The 15,713-nt window shown below is 44.2% G+C and overlaps 1 protein-coding gene across 1 annotated transcript in view; it reads right to left on the bottom strand.

Annotated features, from left to right (window-relative positions):
* Positions 1–15,713, bottom strand: part of LOC135881099 (WASH complex subunit 2A-like) — a 68,036-nt gene that overhangs the window by 39,210 nt on the left and 13,113 nt on the right. Inside the window, exons 7-17 of the mRNA XM_065407609.1 lie at positions 14,712–14,765; positions 13,853–13,954; positions 12,930–13,017; positions 11,755–11,823; positions 11,002–11,117; positions 8,021–8,093; positions 7,069–7,125; positions 5,377–5,541; positions 4,660–4,784; positions 2,847–2,939; positions 1,732–1,842 (exon numbers count right to left, since the gene is read on the bottom strand). Coding sequence (XP_065263681.1) covers positions 1,732–1,842; positions 2,847–2,939; positions 4,660–4,784; positions 5,377–5,541; positions 7,069–7,125; positions 8,021–8,093; positions 11,002–11,117; positions 11,755–11,823; positions 12,930–13,017; positions 13,853–13,954; positions 14,712–14,765 — 1,053 coding nt within the window. The remainder of the gene's footprint in view (positions 1–1,731; positions 1,843–2,846; positions 2,940–4,659; positions 4,785–5,376; positions 5,542–7,068; positions 7,126–8,020; positions 8,094–11,001; positions 11,118–11,754; positions 11,824–12,929; positions 13,018–13,852; positions 13,955–14,711; positions 14,766–15,713) is intronic.

Raw genomic sequence — 15,713 nt, 5'->3', positions numbered from 1 at the left:
CAAATTACAACACGGTTTTACGAAAGGTAGATCGTGCCAAACCAACCTGATCTTCTTTGAGAAAGTAACAGATTTTTTAGATCAAGGAAATGCGGTGGATCTAATATACCTCGATTTCAGTAAAGCGTGAGATACGGTACCGCATGAGGAGTTATTGGTTAAATTGGAAAAGATGGGGATCGATATGAAAATCCAGAGGTGGATAAAGAACTGGTTAAAGGGGAGACTTCAGCGGGTAGTACTGAAAGGTGAACTGTCAGGTTGGAGGGAGGTTACCAGTGGAGTTCCTCAAGGTTCGGTTTTGGGTCCGATTTTATTTAATCTATTTATTACTGACCTCGGAACTGAGTGGGCTGATAAAGTTTGCGGATGATACAAAGTTGGGAGGTATTGCCAATTCGGAGAAGGATCGGGATATCCTGCAGGGAGATTTGGATGACCTTGTAAACTGGAGTAATAGTAATAGGATGAAATTTAATAGTGAGAAGTGTAAGGTGATGCATTTAGGGATGACTAACAAGAATTTTAGTTATAAGCTGGGGACGCATCGGTTGGAAGTAACGGAAGAGGAGAAGGACCTCGGAGTCCTGGTTGATCGTAGGATGACTATGAGTCGGCACTGTGATGTGGCCGTGAAAAAAGCTAATGCGGTCCTGGGATGCATTAGGCGAGGTATTTCTAGTAGGGATAAGGAGGTGCTGGTTCCGTTATACAGGGCACTGGTGAGACCTCATTTGGAGTACTGGGTGCAGTTCTGGTCTCCCATGTTTAAAAGGGATGAATACAAACTGGAACGGGTACAGAGAAGGGCCACTAGGATGATCCGAGGAATGGAAAACCTGTCGTATGAAAGGAGACTCGAGGAGCTCGGTTTGTTTACCCTAACCAAAAGAAGGCTGAGGGGGGATATGATTGCTCTCTTTAAATATATCAGAGGGATAAATACCAGAGAGGGAGAGGAATTATTTCAGCTCAGTACTAATGTGGACACTAGAACAAATGGATATAAACTGGCCGTCGGGAAGTTTAGGCTTGAAATTAGACGAAGGTTTCTAACCGTCAGAGGGGTGAAGTTCTGGAACAGCCTTCCGAGGGAAACAGTGGGGGCGAAAGACCTCTCTGGCTTTAAGATTAAGCTTGATAAGTTTATGGAGGGGATGGTTTGATGGGATAACGTGATTTTAGTCAATAGGTCAATAACGTGCCATCGCTGGTAATTAGTAACAATGGTCAATGATGGGATATTAAAAGTTACTACAGAGAACATTTTCCGGAGGGTCTGGCTGGAGAATCTTGCCCGCATGCTCGGGGTTCAGCTGATCGCCATATTTGGGGTCGGGAAGGAATTTTCCTCCAGGGTAGATTGGCAGAGGCCCTGGAGGTTTTTCGCCTTCCTCCGCAGCATGGGGCAGGGGTCGCTTGCTGGAGGATTCTCTGCGACTTGAAGGCTTTAAATCATGATTTGGGGACTTCAACAGCTGAGTCAAGGGAGAGAATTATTCCAGGAGTGGGTGGGTCAGCTTTTGTGGCCTGCATCATGCGGGAGGTCAGACTAGATGATCATAATGGGGTCCCTTCTGACCTTAAAGTCTATGAGTCTATGCTGCCAAGTTTTACATGGCACTAAAACCTGGCATGTGAACAGTGACCCTTTTAACAGCTTTACCTTACTCACAGAGCCCAGGGAGTGGGCTACAGAGAAAGTGTGGCCAGTGATGGGGAGGCACTTACCTCTTCATCCTCGTCATCAAAGAGGGAGAGTGGGGTTTTTGTGGCTGACTTGCTAGGGGGTAGAGATGTGCTCTTTGACTTCCCCGTTTGACTCGATGAAAACAAGTCCTGCTAGAACCAAACACAGTCACTTAGCAAGACAGGTTGAGATGAGAGAAACAGGGTTTAAGAACTTGGAAATACAATATGCACTTTGCATTTATTCAAAGAGAGACTGTTTGGTGTGCTACTGAAGAGGAGTAAGATGGCTGATTCTCACCATGCCTAAACCAGAGGCCCACACTTTCACAGAAAAGATTTTGGGGCCCTACTGAATACACCTTCAGCCCGATTCAGAAATATTGAGTGCATGCAACTTCTCCTGGGAGCTCTCTGAAGCAGTTACCAACTTTTACGCAGTAAATAAGCACCCCGACTTTCACAATAAGCCAAAAATCAAGCTAATCCCATTTCAAAACAAGGCCAAAAACAAGCCAATCCCTAAGAACCCCAACACTCAATGTGATTAGATCCCTCCGGCGCGCAGTTTGGGACTGTGGTGGGCCTGCTGTGCACCCCTGACTCTCTCTCTCGCCTCTGCTTGCCAGGAGCCAATCAAAAACAAACAAAAAAAGAAGCAACAAGCTACAAGCCAAAAACTAGCCAGCAAGCAGCTCACAAGCCAATTAACCCCAAAACAAGCCCAATTTCTGCATTTTTTTCACGGGTTTGGCATGTCTGCTCTGAAGGCTCCAGGTCAGGTCCAAGCTGGGAAGCAAGAAGACAGGGACTGAAGAGCTCGCATGACCCCTGTACATACTGAAGCAAATCCAAGGGTCGGATGCTCTTTCCTGCCTTTTTACTTCATTTAACCTTCCATCTCACGCCTCTGTGTGCGTGCAAAATAGAATTTTTAAAATTGGTGGAAAATGCTGGGAGAGAGAAACTGCTCCTGCTGGAGAGAGTGTTTTTGGGGGGAACCACATACCAGAGATCCCATTCCTTGGAGGTAAGCAACGATTTGAGACATCTCTCAACAGGAATGGGTTTTAGGTAACGTGGCACTAGAAATGCAGTCATGTTGCGGTCCAGGCCCCTTAGAATTCCATTTAGATCCAAGAGCATTTAGCACTTACTTCAGAATCTTCTTCATCAGAGAATAGGCCTCTTTCGTTTTTGGGAAGTATGTCAGATAAAGACTTGGAGTCCTCAGTGGAAGATGGTTGACTCTTCAAAACAAGAACACATCAGCACCTATTTAAATCAATGCAACCACACACTTTACATTCCTCTTTGGTAGCTCTGCTGGTAGCTGGCCTGCTAAGTGTCCCAACTGTTGAAAAGGGATGGCTAAAACCTAGGAAATTCTGATCCAGACACTAGAGAATCCAACACCCACATAGTTTTGAAAACAGATCTTTCTGCAGAGCCTCAGCTGCATGAGGACGATTTTAAGTGCTGGTCATAGATTTTTTTGCATACAACTCCCATTCACTTCAACAGGAGGCACTTATAGGGATTCCATGGCACTGCTTGGCTATATTTTCCTGGATAAGCCCCTGTAGAGACAACAGAGATGAACTAGCCAATGGGAGAGTACTATAACCCTAAGTTAATAAGTACACCTCTACCCTGATATAATGCGGTCCAATATAACGCGAATTCGGATATAACGCGGTAAAGCAGCGCTCCGGGAGACGGGGCTGCTCTACCTCGCTATAGCCGAATTCGTGTTACCACAAGCAGTTCCTCTGCGCCCCCCCCCCCCCCCGTTACTTGCTGCGGCCCTCCCCAGGGCCCCCCCGCCGCAGCTCACTTCTCCCCCCCCCCTCCCAGGCTTGCCACGCCAATCAGCTGGCAAGCCTGGGAGGGAGGAGAAGCGCTCGTGGGAGGAGGCGGCGGCGGCGGCGTGGAGGTGAGCTGGGGTGGGGAGCGGTTCCTCTGCGCCCCCCTGTTACTTGCTGTGGCCCCCCCTCTGCCCCAGCTCACCTCCGCTCCATCTCTTCCCACGAGCGCGCCACAGCTCCACTTCCCCCCCCCCCCCCCCATCAGCTATTTTGCACGGCAAGCCTGGGAGGAAGGAGAAGCAGAGCTGAGCGGCGCGCTCGTGGGAGGAGGCTCATCTCCGCCTCCTCCCCTGAGCACGCCGCTGCCGCGCCGCTCTACCTCCCCCCGCTTCCAGGCTTGCCGGGCCAAACAGCTGAGAGGGGAGGGGATAGAAGCTGGGGCGGGGAGCAGTAAAAGCAGTTCCTCTCCCTACCCTGATGTAATGTGGTCTCACCTATAACACGGTGAGATTTTTTGGCTCCCGAGGACCGCGTTATATCGGGGTAGAGGTGTACCAAGTATGAAACATTTCACCAGAAGTTTACCCTTTTAAACACATATTTAAGTCAATCTTGCTAAATTTCTAAACAAAACATTGTTTAGAAACAAAAGTGTCGAAATGATCCATTTTGACTTTTGAAAATTTATTTTCCCCATTTTTAGTCAGCCAAAACTATTAGCCAAGCTTGACCTGAATTCATGAATTGCTTCGGTCGACTTGAAACTGCATTTTTCAGCAAATAAACTAGTCAGCCAGGAAATTCCTCCCAGCTCTACTTCACAGCCAGTTTCTGCCAGCTGCTACAGAACAAGAAGAGGAACAAGAGAGGCACATGACAGACGACCAACTCCAGCCTTGGTAAGACTCCCCGAGACCAACCCTGCAGCACAGGAAACCTCTGGCAGGAATCCCAGAAAGACAAAGAGCTGCAGAAGGCATACAGGCAACCCCCAGAACTAGCTGGGGAGGAATCTGGAAACTAAGCATCACGTTCATAGAGACAAACAACATTCCTGTTATTCTGTGGGATAGACTCCAGCAGCGTTAGAGCCAGAGTGGCCTAACTATTCCTCTAAGATCAGTTCTTTGCGCGCAATGGAAAAATCCACTTCTAACATTACCTTTTTTCCTCCCATGGATTCTTTACGCCCTTCAGCTGCCTTAACGACAGCTGCAGGAACAACTTCAGGCTTTTTCTTGAATAAGTCGCCATCATCATTGTCAAAGAAATCAGCAGTGGATTTGACTTTGTTAAAAAAAAAAAAAGAGAGAAGAAATAAAATACACATTTATATTGGGGAATGTTTTCTGTTGGTAGAGACCAGCTATCACTGATCACAAGAGAGGTTGACACATTCTAGAAGGAGTACAGTCTCTTCTGTAGAGAGCAGAATGACAGCAATGAGCAACAGAAGTCTTTTTTTTTTAAATGGGGGTGGGTGGGTTGGTTGGGCTAGCTCACAAGGTGAAGCGTCAGTTGGGTACAAAGGTCATTAGCCAAAACGTCAATGGGTGCTGCAGTTCTCCATCCTCCCCACACACCCTGAGTGTGCACGCCCATCTAGACGCATACAGCTCTTCTGAACTAAAATTAAATATCGCCTAACACTAAAAAGCCTCCGAGAAAAAAAAAAAAACCCTTAAGAGTGAATGGCCAACAGCTGCCAAGAAAGATCAGAGGCATCACTGATGGTAACGTTCAGAGGGATCGGATACAGATGAGACAGTGGAACAGCTGAGGCAGAAATAACACCAGGTGCAGGGGGGATTTCAGGACCCACAGGTCCCCACTGGCCCTAGTTTCTATGACCTTTTATAGTTTTCCAAACACACTTTACCCGATTTCAAATGTTTGTTAGTTGGTTCCACAAAAAAGTCATCATCGTCATCAAACAGACTGACTTTCTCAGGCTGTTTGGGGCCTTTGTCTGCGCTCTGCTCCACGGGCTTCTTGTTTTCTTTCTCCACGAGAACAGAGGCTGAACTAAACACGTCATTCCCACCTGCGAGTCAGAATATGGAAAAACTTTGTAGTCAGTGTTCAGTCAAATTAAAGAGCTATTTAGCCAGTGATTTTTGAACAGTGATTAAATTAATAGAATTCACAATCTACTTGCACAATTCCTGAATAGGAAGAGAGGACTAAATTCATCACCTCATTTGCTTGCAAGACAGTCTAGCCAGCTCCAATACTGATAAAGTGTGCACTTGCCCCAGAGGAGCAAGATGGCATCTGACCTAACCCTGTGCCAAAGCCATCCCTGGTGCATTAGTGAAAAGGTCTGAGGGAATTCTGAGCTCATCTAGCCAGTCTTAGAACCAGCCAGTATGGCATGATATAGGAAGGAATATATCCAATATATAAAAATAAGACTTTGGTGCAAACATGTTACCTCAGTTTGCTTTTGTTACTACACTTAAAATGTGCAACATGCTGTGCAGTTCAAAACTAAAGATACTTCCAGAAGCTCTTCCCCACACAGAGCAGCTTCCTAAGAGAAACTAAGGGGGGCAGGTAGTTCTGTAACTATTTCTTCTCTTTTTGATCATGAGGGAAAGAACAAGTTTAACCGCCTCCTTCAAAACAAACTTAACATGCTAGCATGAAGAAATGACACAATACTGTAAAGATCTAGCCAACTTTTTAAATGCAGCTCAGACTACCGCTTGAAAGAGGAATAGGACTGAACTGTATCCATGCAATATCCGCCTTTATACATTCAGTATATGAATCACTGATACAAACAGACTCTTAAAAATAAAGCTATCCAAGATTATGCTAGTTTAGAAATGATACTTCCAATTTCACTGATATTCACGCTTTCTCCAATGCCCCCTACAGAAGCTTTATAATTGCACAGAACACAGTGAAATTCAGGCCTAGCATGTTCACAATTCATATGTTTGAGGCTGAACATCCAATACAGCAGTGCTGCATTTTGATAATTTTTTTCTTTAAAACCATTGTACAGTAAAAGCTGGGTTATCCGGCATATTGGGGAAATTGGGGGTGCGGGTAAGTGAAAAAAATTCCAGTCAATTAAGAGGGAGGGAGTTGGGGGGGGCAGGGCTGGGGCACAGGAGGTGGTGCAGGGTTTTGGATCCAGGCGGCGCTCACCTCAGGTGCCTCCCTGCAAACGGCAACATGTCCCTGCTGCTCCTAGGCAGAGGTGCGGCTAGGCAGCTCTGCGCGCTGCACCGCCTGCACAGCTCCCATTGGCCACGGTTCCCAGCCAATGGGAGCTGCGGAGCCAGCGCTTGGGGCAGCATGCAGAGCCACCTAGCCGTGCCTCCACCTAGGAGCAGCAGGGACATGTTGCCGCTTCCGGGGAGCCACGTGGAGCCAGGTAGGGAGCCTGCCGGCCCCGCACCAACCCGACTATAAACTGGACTTTCAATGAAAATAAGAAATGCCAGCTTTATAGAGCTTTCCAGTTGGTAAAGTGCTGGATAACACAGCTTTTGTAGTGTGTTTTAAAGCAATTGCTCTGTTCCCTGTATGAAGCAGGTCACTGTCAATTGAACCATACCTGGGAAAAGAGAGACTGCACCCGCAGGAACTTTCCGTAAAGCCTTTGTTGATGGCTCTGAAATTATGGGAAATACAAGACAAGACAATAACTTAGAGATGCAAACATTTTGTACAATTAATGCCCCAAATACTGCAGTGTAAGAAAAATGACGATTGTACTGAGCTTTCTCGTTTTTGTTCAGGAGCCCAAATGTCTTCAAATCAATGTGCTTTAGACACATTCTCTGAATTTCTGTGGTTGTTTTTCCTCGACAAACAAAAAGTGAGTGTAGATGTTCCTTCCATGTTGCAAAACATGCCCATGAAACTAAAAAGCCATGAATAAAAAGAATTCCTGTGTGGTTATTTACAAGAGCTTGTATCCACAAGTTATACATCATCATTTAAAACTCCCCTCTGTGCCCCCAAAACAATGGCTAATCACTTAGGAGCCTAAGGTGCATTTGAAATTTAGTCTTTGGAGTTAGATGACTTCAGTAGGAGCAGCTGGGCATGCAGCACTTTTCAGAGTCAGGCTGCTCATATATGAATTTAGAAGCCTAAATTTAGGTATAAACATTTTCGAAAGACATTTGGCCATATTACCCCTCCCCGCTGCAAATTACTCCATACTGAAAAGCATTTGACTCTGCATCAAGCCCCTAATGGGAACGCCTTTCACCCAGCAACCTGATGGGGGCCATAAACTATAAAAAAAAGTTACAGTGGAGAAACATTTAGCTTTTCAAAAACAAAGAAAAATGTAAATATTTCCGCACTGAGAACAGAAAACCTTGCGTTCTGTTGAGAATCTAGCAGAGTTAACTACTAGCTTCTTTTCTAGCTTATTAGTTTGCTATTTATCTAGTTTGGTTCAGATTACCCTTTGAGAGAGAATTACCAGCCACAGAGAATCTAGACACCTATAGTGCAACCGGAGACATGTGCTCCTTGTACAAATCAGTTCTTACCATCATTTATTGGGGCTAGCAGCTCTTTTTCTTTCGAGTCATCCCCTCTTGGTGCTTCAGCAAAAAGATCGTTCTGATTGAAGACAAAGACATACAACAGAAGAGAGTGTGAGAACTTGATCAACTGACTGCAAAGATACAGACTTGGGGCAACAGCCAATGGAAAAGTTGAAATGTGTGCATTTCTGCAGGTTTCCATTTTTGTTCTGGGTCAGGAAAAATTCTTCCCCTTTGCTTCACTTCCTCCTCTAAGGGCTTGGCCACCCAAACTTGCATCAATTTAGTTAAGCCAGTGTAAAACTTTTATGGACACTTATTTTCGTATAAGAGTAGCTTTATTCCGTTTAAATTAAACCTGGTCCCAACCAATTTACACTAAACCAAAAAGCCACTCCTATACCAATGTAAGCATCCACATGGGCTTGCAATGGTTTTAACAGTAGAACTTGAGAGTTACGAACACCTTGAGAATGAAGGTTGTTTGTAAATCTGAAATGTTCGTAATTTTGAACAAAATGTTGTGGTTCTTTCAAAACTTTACAACCGAACTTTGACTTAATACAGCTTTGAAACTTTACTCTGCAGAAGAAAAATGCTGCATGTAACCATCTTAATTTAAATGAAACAAGCACAGAAAGTTTCTTGACAAGGTAAAGTCGTTTTTTTTTATAAACTTTCCCTTTTTAGTAGTTTACATTTAACAGTACTCTACTGTATTTGCTTTTTTGGGGGGTCTCTGCTGCTGCCTGACTGCGTACTTGTGGTTCCAAATGAGTTCTAAGCTACTCACAATTCTTTTCAGCCTGACTTGTGATTTGTTTGTTTGGGTTGGCAGTACTGGACTTTCCTCAGTCAGAGCTGTCTGTTAGGTTATCCCAATGCAACTTTTTCACGTAGACAGGGCATAAGAGGGACCGGTGCGAGATAGGATCATAGCATGAATCTCTCAAGTTTCAGACCAGGACAAACTAAAGTGTTAACGTCACTGGTCGTAATATGCAGTGTGACAGATTTAGATTATTGGCATTTAAAGACGACATGAAACCCCCTGCTCCCCAAAAGTACATGTTACAATTCAAAAGAACAGCTGACTACTACGGAATCCCTTCCACATCTACACATAGTTCCCTTGGCTAGAGACATGCCAAACCCACATAGCTCCAGCTAGATTACCAGAAGCTGGGACAGTGACTGCATGGAACTAGGTTCTTTCTTACACATGTTCAGCTGAAGAGAACTTGAAATTGTGCTCCTCAAACAGTAAACACAGGTTCCAATTGCCCTGTGCTGATCACTCAAAGGAGAACTTTGAAAATCTCACCCTAGGTACCCAAGGATCCTAAGAACTGGGCATCACTGAACACTGAAACTCAGAGAGTGTTGAGAATCCAACTCTCCCAGGCACCCCAAAAAATATCCCAGCCCTAGTGTACAAGAGGGATTTGGGCACAGTGGTTTGAAAACAGGCTCAAAGGAGAATCCTGCTGCAGATTCATTCTTCTACTAAGCTTTATGGAGGATGTGTCTATATTGAAAAAGGAAACCATTTAATAAAAATTAAGATGAAGGTAATTTGTACAATAATAAATGAGAGCCTAGTTATTTTACCCAAATCTGTATTGATAAAACCCAAATCTACAATCCTGTAATTAAAAGAAAAATCTATTACTGCTGCTTAGAGTGGAAATATATTTTTAGTGCTTTAAAACAGATGAAGGCAGAGTTGGGATGGGAGGACAGGTATCTATAATAAAGAGGCTCCCTGTTCTGTTGGAAAATATCCAATAAGTGTCAGAATCTTTCTGTGAACTCTTTGACACCCACTCCAGGGTAAGTCTGCTCTACAAGTTGCTAGATAGCAAAGTTTTGTCCTCCGGAAACATCTGAATCAGTGGGTGCACTGTTAATATCATGCTTCTATCTTATGTCTCATTGGTCATGACTAGTAACTCAATAGCCTGTTTGAGGAGCTGTGCAGATATAGCCACAAAAGCCAACAGTTGCTGCTCTAAGTAAGTCAGCTGACTCTAGCTCATAACACACAAAGCAGTTATTTTTCTTATTTACCTCCTGATTCTTAAATCTTATTAGAAATACAAGCGTTTCTTTTCACAATACCAACATTTTTCTGCATAGAACTGAGGCATGTATAAATGAGGGGGGTGGGGGGGGGAGAGAAAAGAGACAGTTTAGGTGCATCTCTCTGTAAATCAATTTTACACACACACACAAATGTACACTTTAAGTTTTCTGGGCAGTGCAGGTACCCAGGAGTTGTACAATCAAAGGTTAACAGGACCAGGGGTGAACCAAGAGTCTAAGATAGGTCAGGGAGGCTATTAAACATTAGTTTTAGGTCTATACAGCTGGCCTTCCATTCCAAAAAAATCACACAGCACTTCACAAGCTATCTATATACTGCATTGTTGCAATATGGTATCTCTGGGGTAGGGGTGGCAGAGCAGTTATTGACAGCATTCCTGCATGCTAATGGTGCAGAGCAAGTGGGAGGGATATTTAGCCCAAAGACCCCAGGGTCAAATCTGCTATCCTCTGAAGAGAGGCACATGATTTTCAGCATCAATGTGGAGGTGCCTTTAAAGGTCTTTACTACGCACAGGTTTTTTCAGTTAACTGCACTTTCCTTGATTTATCTACCTCAAAAAGAAGAAGGGCTGAGTCAACCCAGCTGGGAGCTGAACTTGTGAATCCAAGGAATCTATTTCCAATATGATTTTCGGAATGCCAAGCCATCCCCTCATTGCTTTTTATACTAGCTCCACTACTGGAGAAAGGGCATTGTGCAGAGAGAAACAAAATGCAGAACCTCACTTGAGCATTATGTTTGTGGATCAAGCCGGAAAGATGTTGTGGTAAGTTAGAGAGTTCCTCTCTCCTCACCTTCCAACAGCATCAATCCCTTTTTTAGCGGGACATCTGTGCAGGAATCCACATGCCCCTCTACCCCACCAGTAACTAACCTCCTCGTCATCATCAAAGAGTCCCATCCCGCCACTGAAAAGGCCACCCTTCGAACCAAATGGCGAGAAGTCCTCATCAGTCAGCTTGGGAGGTTTGAAGATGTCATCCTCATCATCTAGAAACACAGCACACACATACTGCAAGAGAGCTGTTAACTGGGCCTATTCCTCTGCATTCTCAGGAAGGGCAACATGGAGAAGGGGCCAAATAACTACACGTGCTCCATGGTAACAACCCTGTTTTGATTTTACAGATGCACAGGGAACAATCAGCTTTGTCTACTCTATAGAAGTTCTGACATTGCGCGCGTATCACTGTTGCAACTAAGCATGAGATCTGTAGCAACTGGACCACGCCAAGTAAGATCATGTGTGAGCAAGGAACTTCCTCTACACCCATTTCTACTCTTGCTTGGTGCAGACATGAACACAGGCTACTTTACTGGGGGGAGGAGGGATCTCTCAGTGGTTTGAGCATTGGCCTGCTAAAAAACCCACAAAAAACCAACCTGTCAGGGACAGTACTTGGTCCTGCTAGTGAAGGCAGGGGACTGGACTCGATGACCTTTCAAGGTCCCTTCCAGTTCTTTGAGATATAGGTGTATCTACACACACACACACACACCCCATCATATAAAATGAAGGATGCTAACTGATAAAGTGATATATTCCAGACCTTCTGCACTGGAAGATCTGACCCCCCTTCCCCCAAATTTGGAAGCAGAAGTTACAGAGCAGAGGAGGAAGCCCTACCGTCTGATGGAACTCTGACTTCCTTCTTTTCTTTCAGAGTCTTCTTCGTTTTGATTTCTGCTGACAGGGCTTGGAGAAGAAAAGATGAAGAGGTCATTAAAAAGAGTCTCTTTACTCTTGTGATTTATTACCTGAGGCCAGTTTGCTATAAATGCATTTTAAAACACAATATAGAGTCAGAACAAGAGCCTATTTGTATATTTTTCTACATTGCACAGCTTCCTGAAGCAACCCTGCAAACTAGTTTTATGCCCATTGTTCAACTGAGTGAACATTTTCAGAGGTTGAGGTGAATAGAAATGTGTCTTTTTTTTTATTACAGTAGCACTTAAACTTCATATATCAGGGCCCCGTCATGTCAGGCACTTTACAGATTAAAGATTTTAATTTAAAAGTATTGGATGGTGGTATATGTGGAAGATTCCTCTATTTTCATAAACAAGAACATTTTGCAAATTAAGCATGAAACTGACCAATCTAGTTTGACTGTTCAAGCTGAGCAAAGTAGGGGGGCGGGGGGGAAACCAACAACAGGTGGTCTAAATGTTCAAGAGTAAATAAGAGGCAAAAATCTTTTACAATCAGTCTCTATGGTGGGACTAACACCAGCAGCAAGAAATGTTTCTCAGAGTACAAGTGATATTGACAGGTTAGCTTTTATTTAAAAGCCTGAACATACTAAACCAGTAAGATATTTTGTTTCTCTCACTCTTAGAACAGCCACAAAGGGAAGAGGCTAGTGGCCAGCGTCTCCCCCTAAGTCAGATGAAACAGCCAAACAATGTGCATTCACCAATGCGCAATTTTACACCATGCGGGGAGCAGACTAGGCGAGAATCCCCTTCCTGACCTAAACTGCAGGAAAGTGGAGAAGTGATTAGCCTGTTCCTGAATGGAGGATTCTACTGGTTCTCCCTACAAATTCCAACCTAACATTCATACCTACCCCAGGCCAGAACCCCTTTAGGATCCCATTGTCAAATGTGGTGTTATTAGAACATCATTGTCTGTATCATTTACTTGTCTTGATTGCAAGAGGACAGATGCATGCTATTTGCTTTCATGCAAAACGCACTCACACATCTGAGAATACTATTGCACTATTACAAAGAACTCCTCAAACAGCCTCAAGACCCTAGCGCTGCCCCACAGACATGTACTAAAGAGTAGCTTACAGGACTTCTCTTCATCTTGTTTGCTAGGCACATCCCCTTTGATCCGGGCCGCCAGCTCATCTGCAAACGACGTTGGTCTTTTCTTTTTCTGAGGGTACAACAAGGAGAAAGGAGAGAATACTGTATTCCTTTCAGTGAAGTCCTATTTTATGTCTCAACGAGTGTTTGGCTCACCCCTTACTGGCAGAGATAAAAACATTACCCAAGGGGACAGCTCAGCAGCGCAAGCAACAGGTTCGATACCTGTAAACACAGGTACAGATTCCAGCAGAATCAATCAGCCCTTCATTCATCTGAGGCTAATCCACAGAGTTTCAACCCCATAATTGCAAGGGATAGGAAGGGGGTTCAGATCAGACCCTTAGGGAAGGGAGCTCACGTCCTAGGACTGTGTGTAAGAGGAAGGGTTTTGTCCCAACATTCTGGGCTAAATCACTTCCCTTCCCCTATTGGCTGCCATGCTCCACACCAGAGGTAGCACTGCTTCAATAGGGCTATATGCTAACGGTTTGCGAAGCACTTTGGAATCCTGCAGGACAGAAAGTGTTATGCAAGTTTAAATTATCAGGTAATTTAATGGATCACAACAGGCAACACAAGCTATTTCCAACTTGTCTTCAAGATTCTTAAAGCCGCCACCTTGTTTCTGGGCAGTCCCCGGAGTGAGAGACAGACAACATTTGCATGTAGGAGCGCAGTAATCTACTTTGCACAGCTTCAGAGGCTACTCGGCATCCCAAGAGGTACCATGAACAGGCAATAATGCTAGAAAGGAGCCTCAACAGTCTCTGCAACACCCCATGCCAGAGAACTCTTAGCCATCACTGTGCTTGCTCATTTCCTCACACTGATAGCATTGCAGTTCCTTCACACCCGCAAGAGGGAATCATGCCCCATTCCCACTGGCAGCAGTAATCCCTTACCGGCCTTGTGTTTTCTTCTAAGTCCTCTTCCTCTTTTTCAGAGTCACCAAAGAGGTCACACCCATTCTCCTCTTCCTCCTCATCACTCACCAATGTCCTTCGCTGAGAAGCAAGAACACAAGTCATTGTTGTCTGTTACAGCTAAAAAGAGAAAGGCCAGCAGACTGAACTGAATTTGCTTACAGGAACATTCAACTAGTTTTAGGGGTATGATTTTTTGGGAGTGGGGATGACAGGGAAGAAAGTGTCCTAAGCCCCAAGTTATGTTGCATATTCTCCCTGGCCCAGCACTAACAGACAGTTCCTCCAATTGACTAAAGGGAAGAGAGATAACAAAGAATCTGATCATTAGGACAGTATCCTCACCATTACACATACACCCCTCCCACCTCTATTTCTACCTTCCCTCCTGCTTCATCCCCTATCTACTTTGCCTTTTCTGTTTTATCTGAGACATTGTGCATTTCTGAAGGTTTGGACTTGAACTGCAAGTGGGTTTTACTTCATTTTTAAAGCATTCACCCACACCCCATACCACCCCCAAACCAAGGACCATTGGTCCAAACATGCTGAGCACACAAACAAGATATTTGAAAGATGATGTGATTCGCGTTTTAACTTAGACTTTGAACAACTGTCCCTATAAAATCTTATCTCCCCTCCCTTGCATCTCCATTGCGTACAGCACATAGATACATTGATTCCCAGGCCAGAAGGGACTACTATGATCATCTAGTCTGGCCTGTAAAACGCAGCCAAAGAACTTCCCCAAAGTAATTCCGAGAGCAGGAATTTCAGAAAACCACCCAATCTTGATTTAAAAATCAAACAGCCTTTTGTTCCATTCCACAGTACTTGCCCTTATTGGCTTTTGGTCATCCTCGCTTGGGTTTTCAAATTCATCATCTGATTCCTAGAATGCAAAAGTGATTTGATAGCATGACTGTGTGCATTGTCTGTTTATGTGCCTAAGGTAGAATGCTTTAAAATTCCATGCCTGCAGCAGTTCTGACCGCCAAAACAGCCTACTGCACCTATTCAGCTTGCTTTCGGTCACTGAACCCAGCAGTCTAGTAACTAGTCACTACAGACCAGGACTGATGCGCAAGAGTTTTTAAGGCTATTTTAACAGGAGTTTTAGTCTGGCTCAAAAGGAAAGCTCAAGTCTTACAAAATGCAGAAAGCAAAACTTTTCAGGAGCAGAGGAGAGCATGCTTCCACTAATTAGCATACAGCTGGTCCATGTAATGTACACATTACAGACACAGCTTGTCAGATGCAAAAGATTGATACAGTAAAGGTATAAAACCACAAGTTATGGTTCACCATAATCAGTGGAGCTAAGCAGGTTTACAGAGTAAGCAGTGAATGGGGTTTCTGTTCATCTTCTGTCATCATACTGGATCATTGCATATACCTGCAGCGCGTGGGTAGCCACAGGAAGATCTAATTTTCTGTCATTTCAACAATAAGTGATTAGACTGAAAATATGTCAGCCAAATATGCCTTGCTCCATACAGGCAGCAAAATTAGAACTAGTGTCTCTTTATTGCTCTATTGAAAAGATTTTGTTTCAGGAAAAATTACTGCACAAGAACAGCAATGTGAAATATTTGTATCACAGTTAAAATATACAATTTAAAAGAGAGATTTAACCCTTTAGTGATGTTGGAGTGGAAAATGTCATTCTAAATAACGAGGCCATCATATTATCAAGAAGCCCAAGTGTTTATGCAAAAAATTATTTGGATCATCATCATAGCACCTACGAGCTCCAGTCATGGGCCAGAACCCCACTATGCCAGGCATTGTACAAACAGAACAAAAACAGCCCCTGCCCCAACAAGCGTAAACAGCCAGT

The sequence above is a fragment of the Emys orbicularis genome, chromosome 7, assembly GCF_028017835.1.
Source record: "Emys orbicularis isolate rEmyOrb1 chromosome 7, rEmyOrb1.hap1, whole genome shotgun sequence".
In the NCBI taxonomy this organism is placed as follows: Eukaryota; Metazoa; Chordata; order Testudines; family Emydidae; genus Emys; species Emys orbicularis.
Note: the sequence above shows the minus strand (reverse complement) of the source record. Positions and strands in the feature narration are given on the sequence as shown.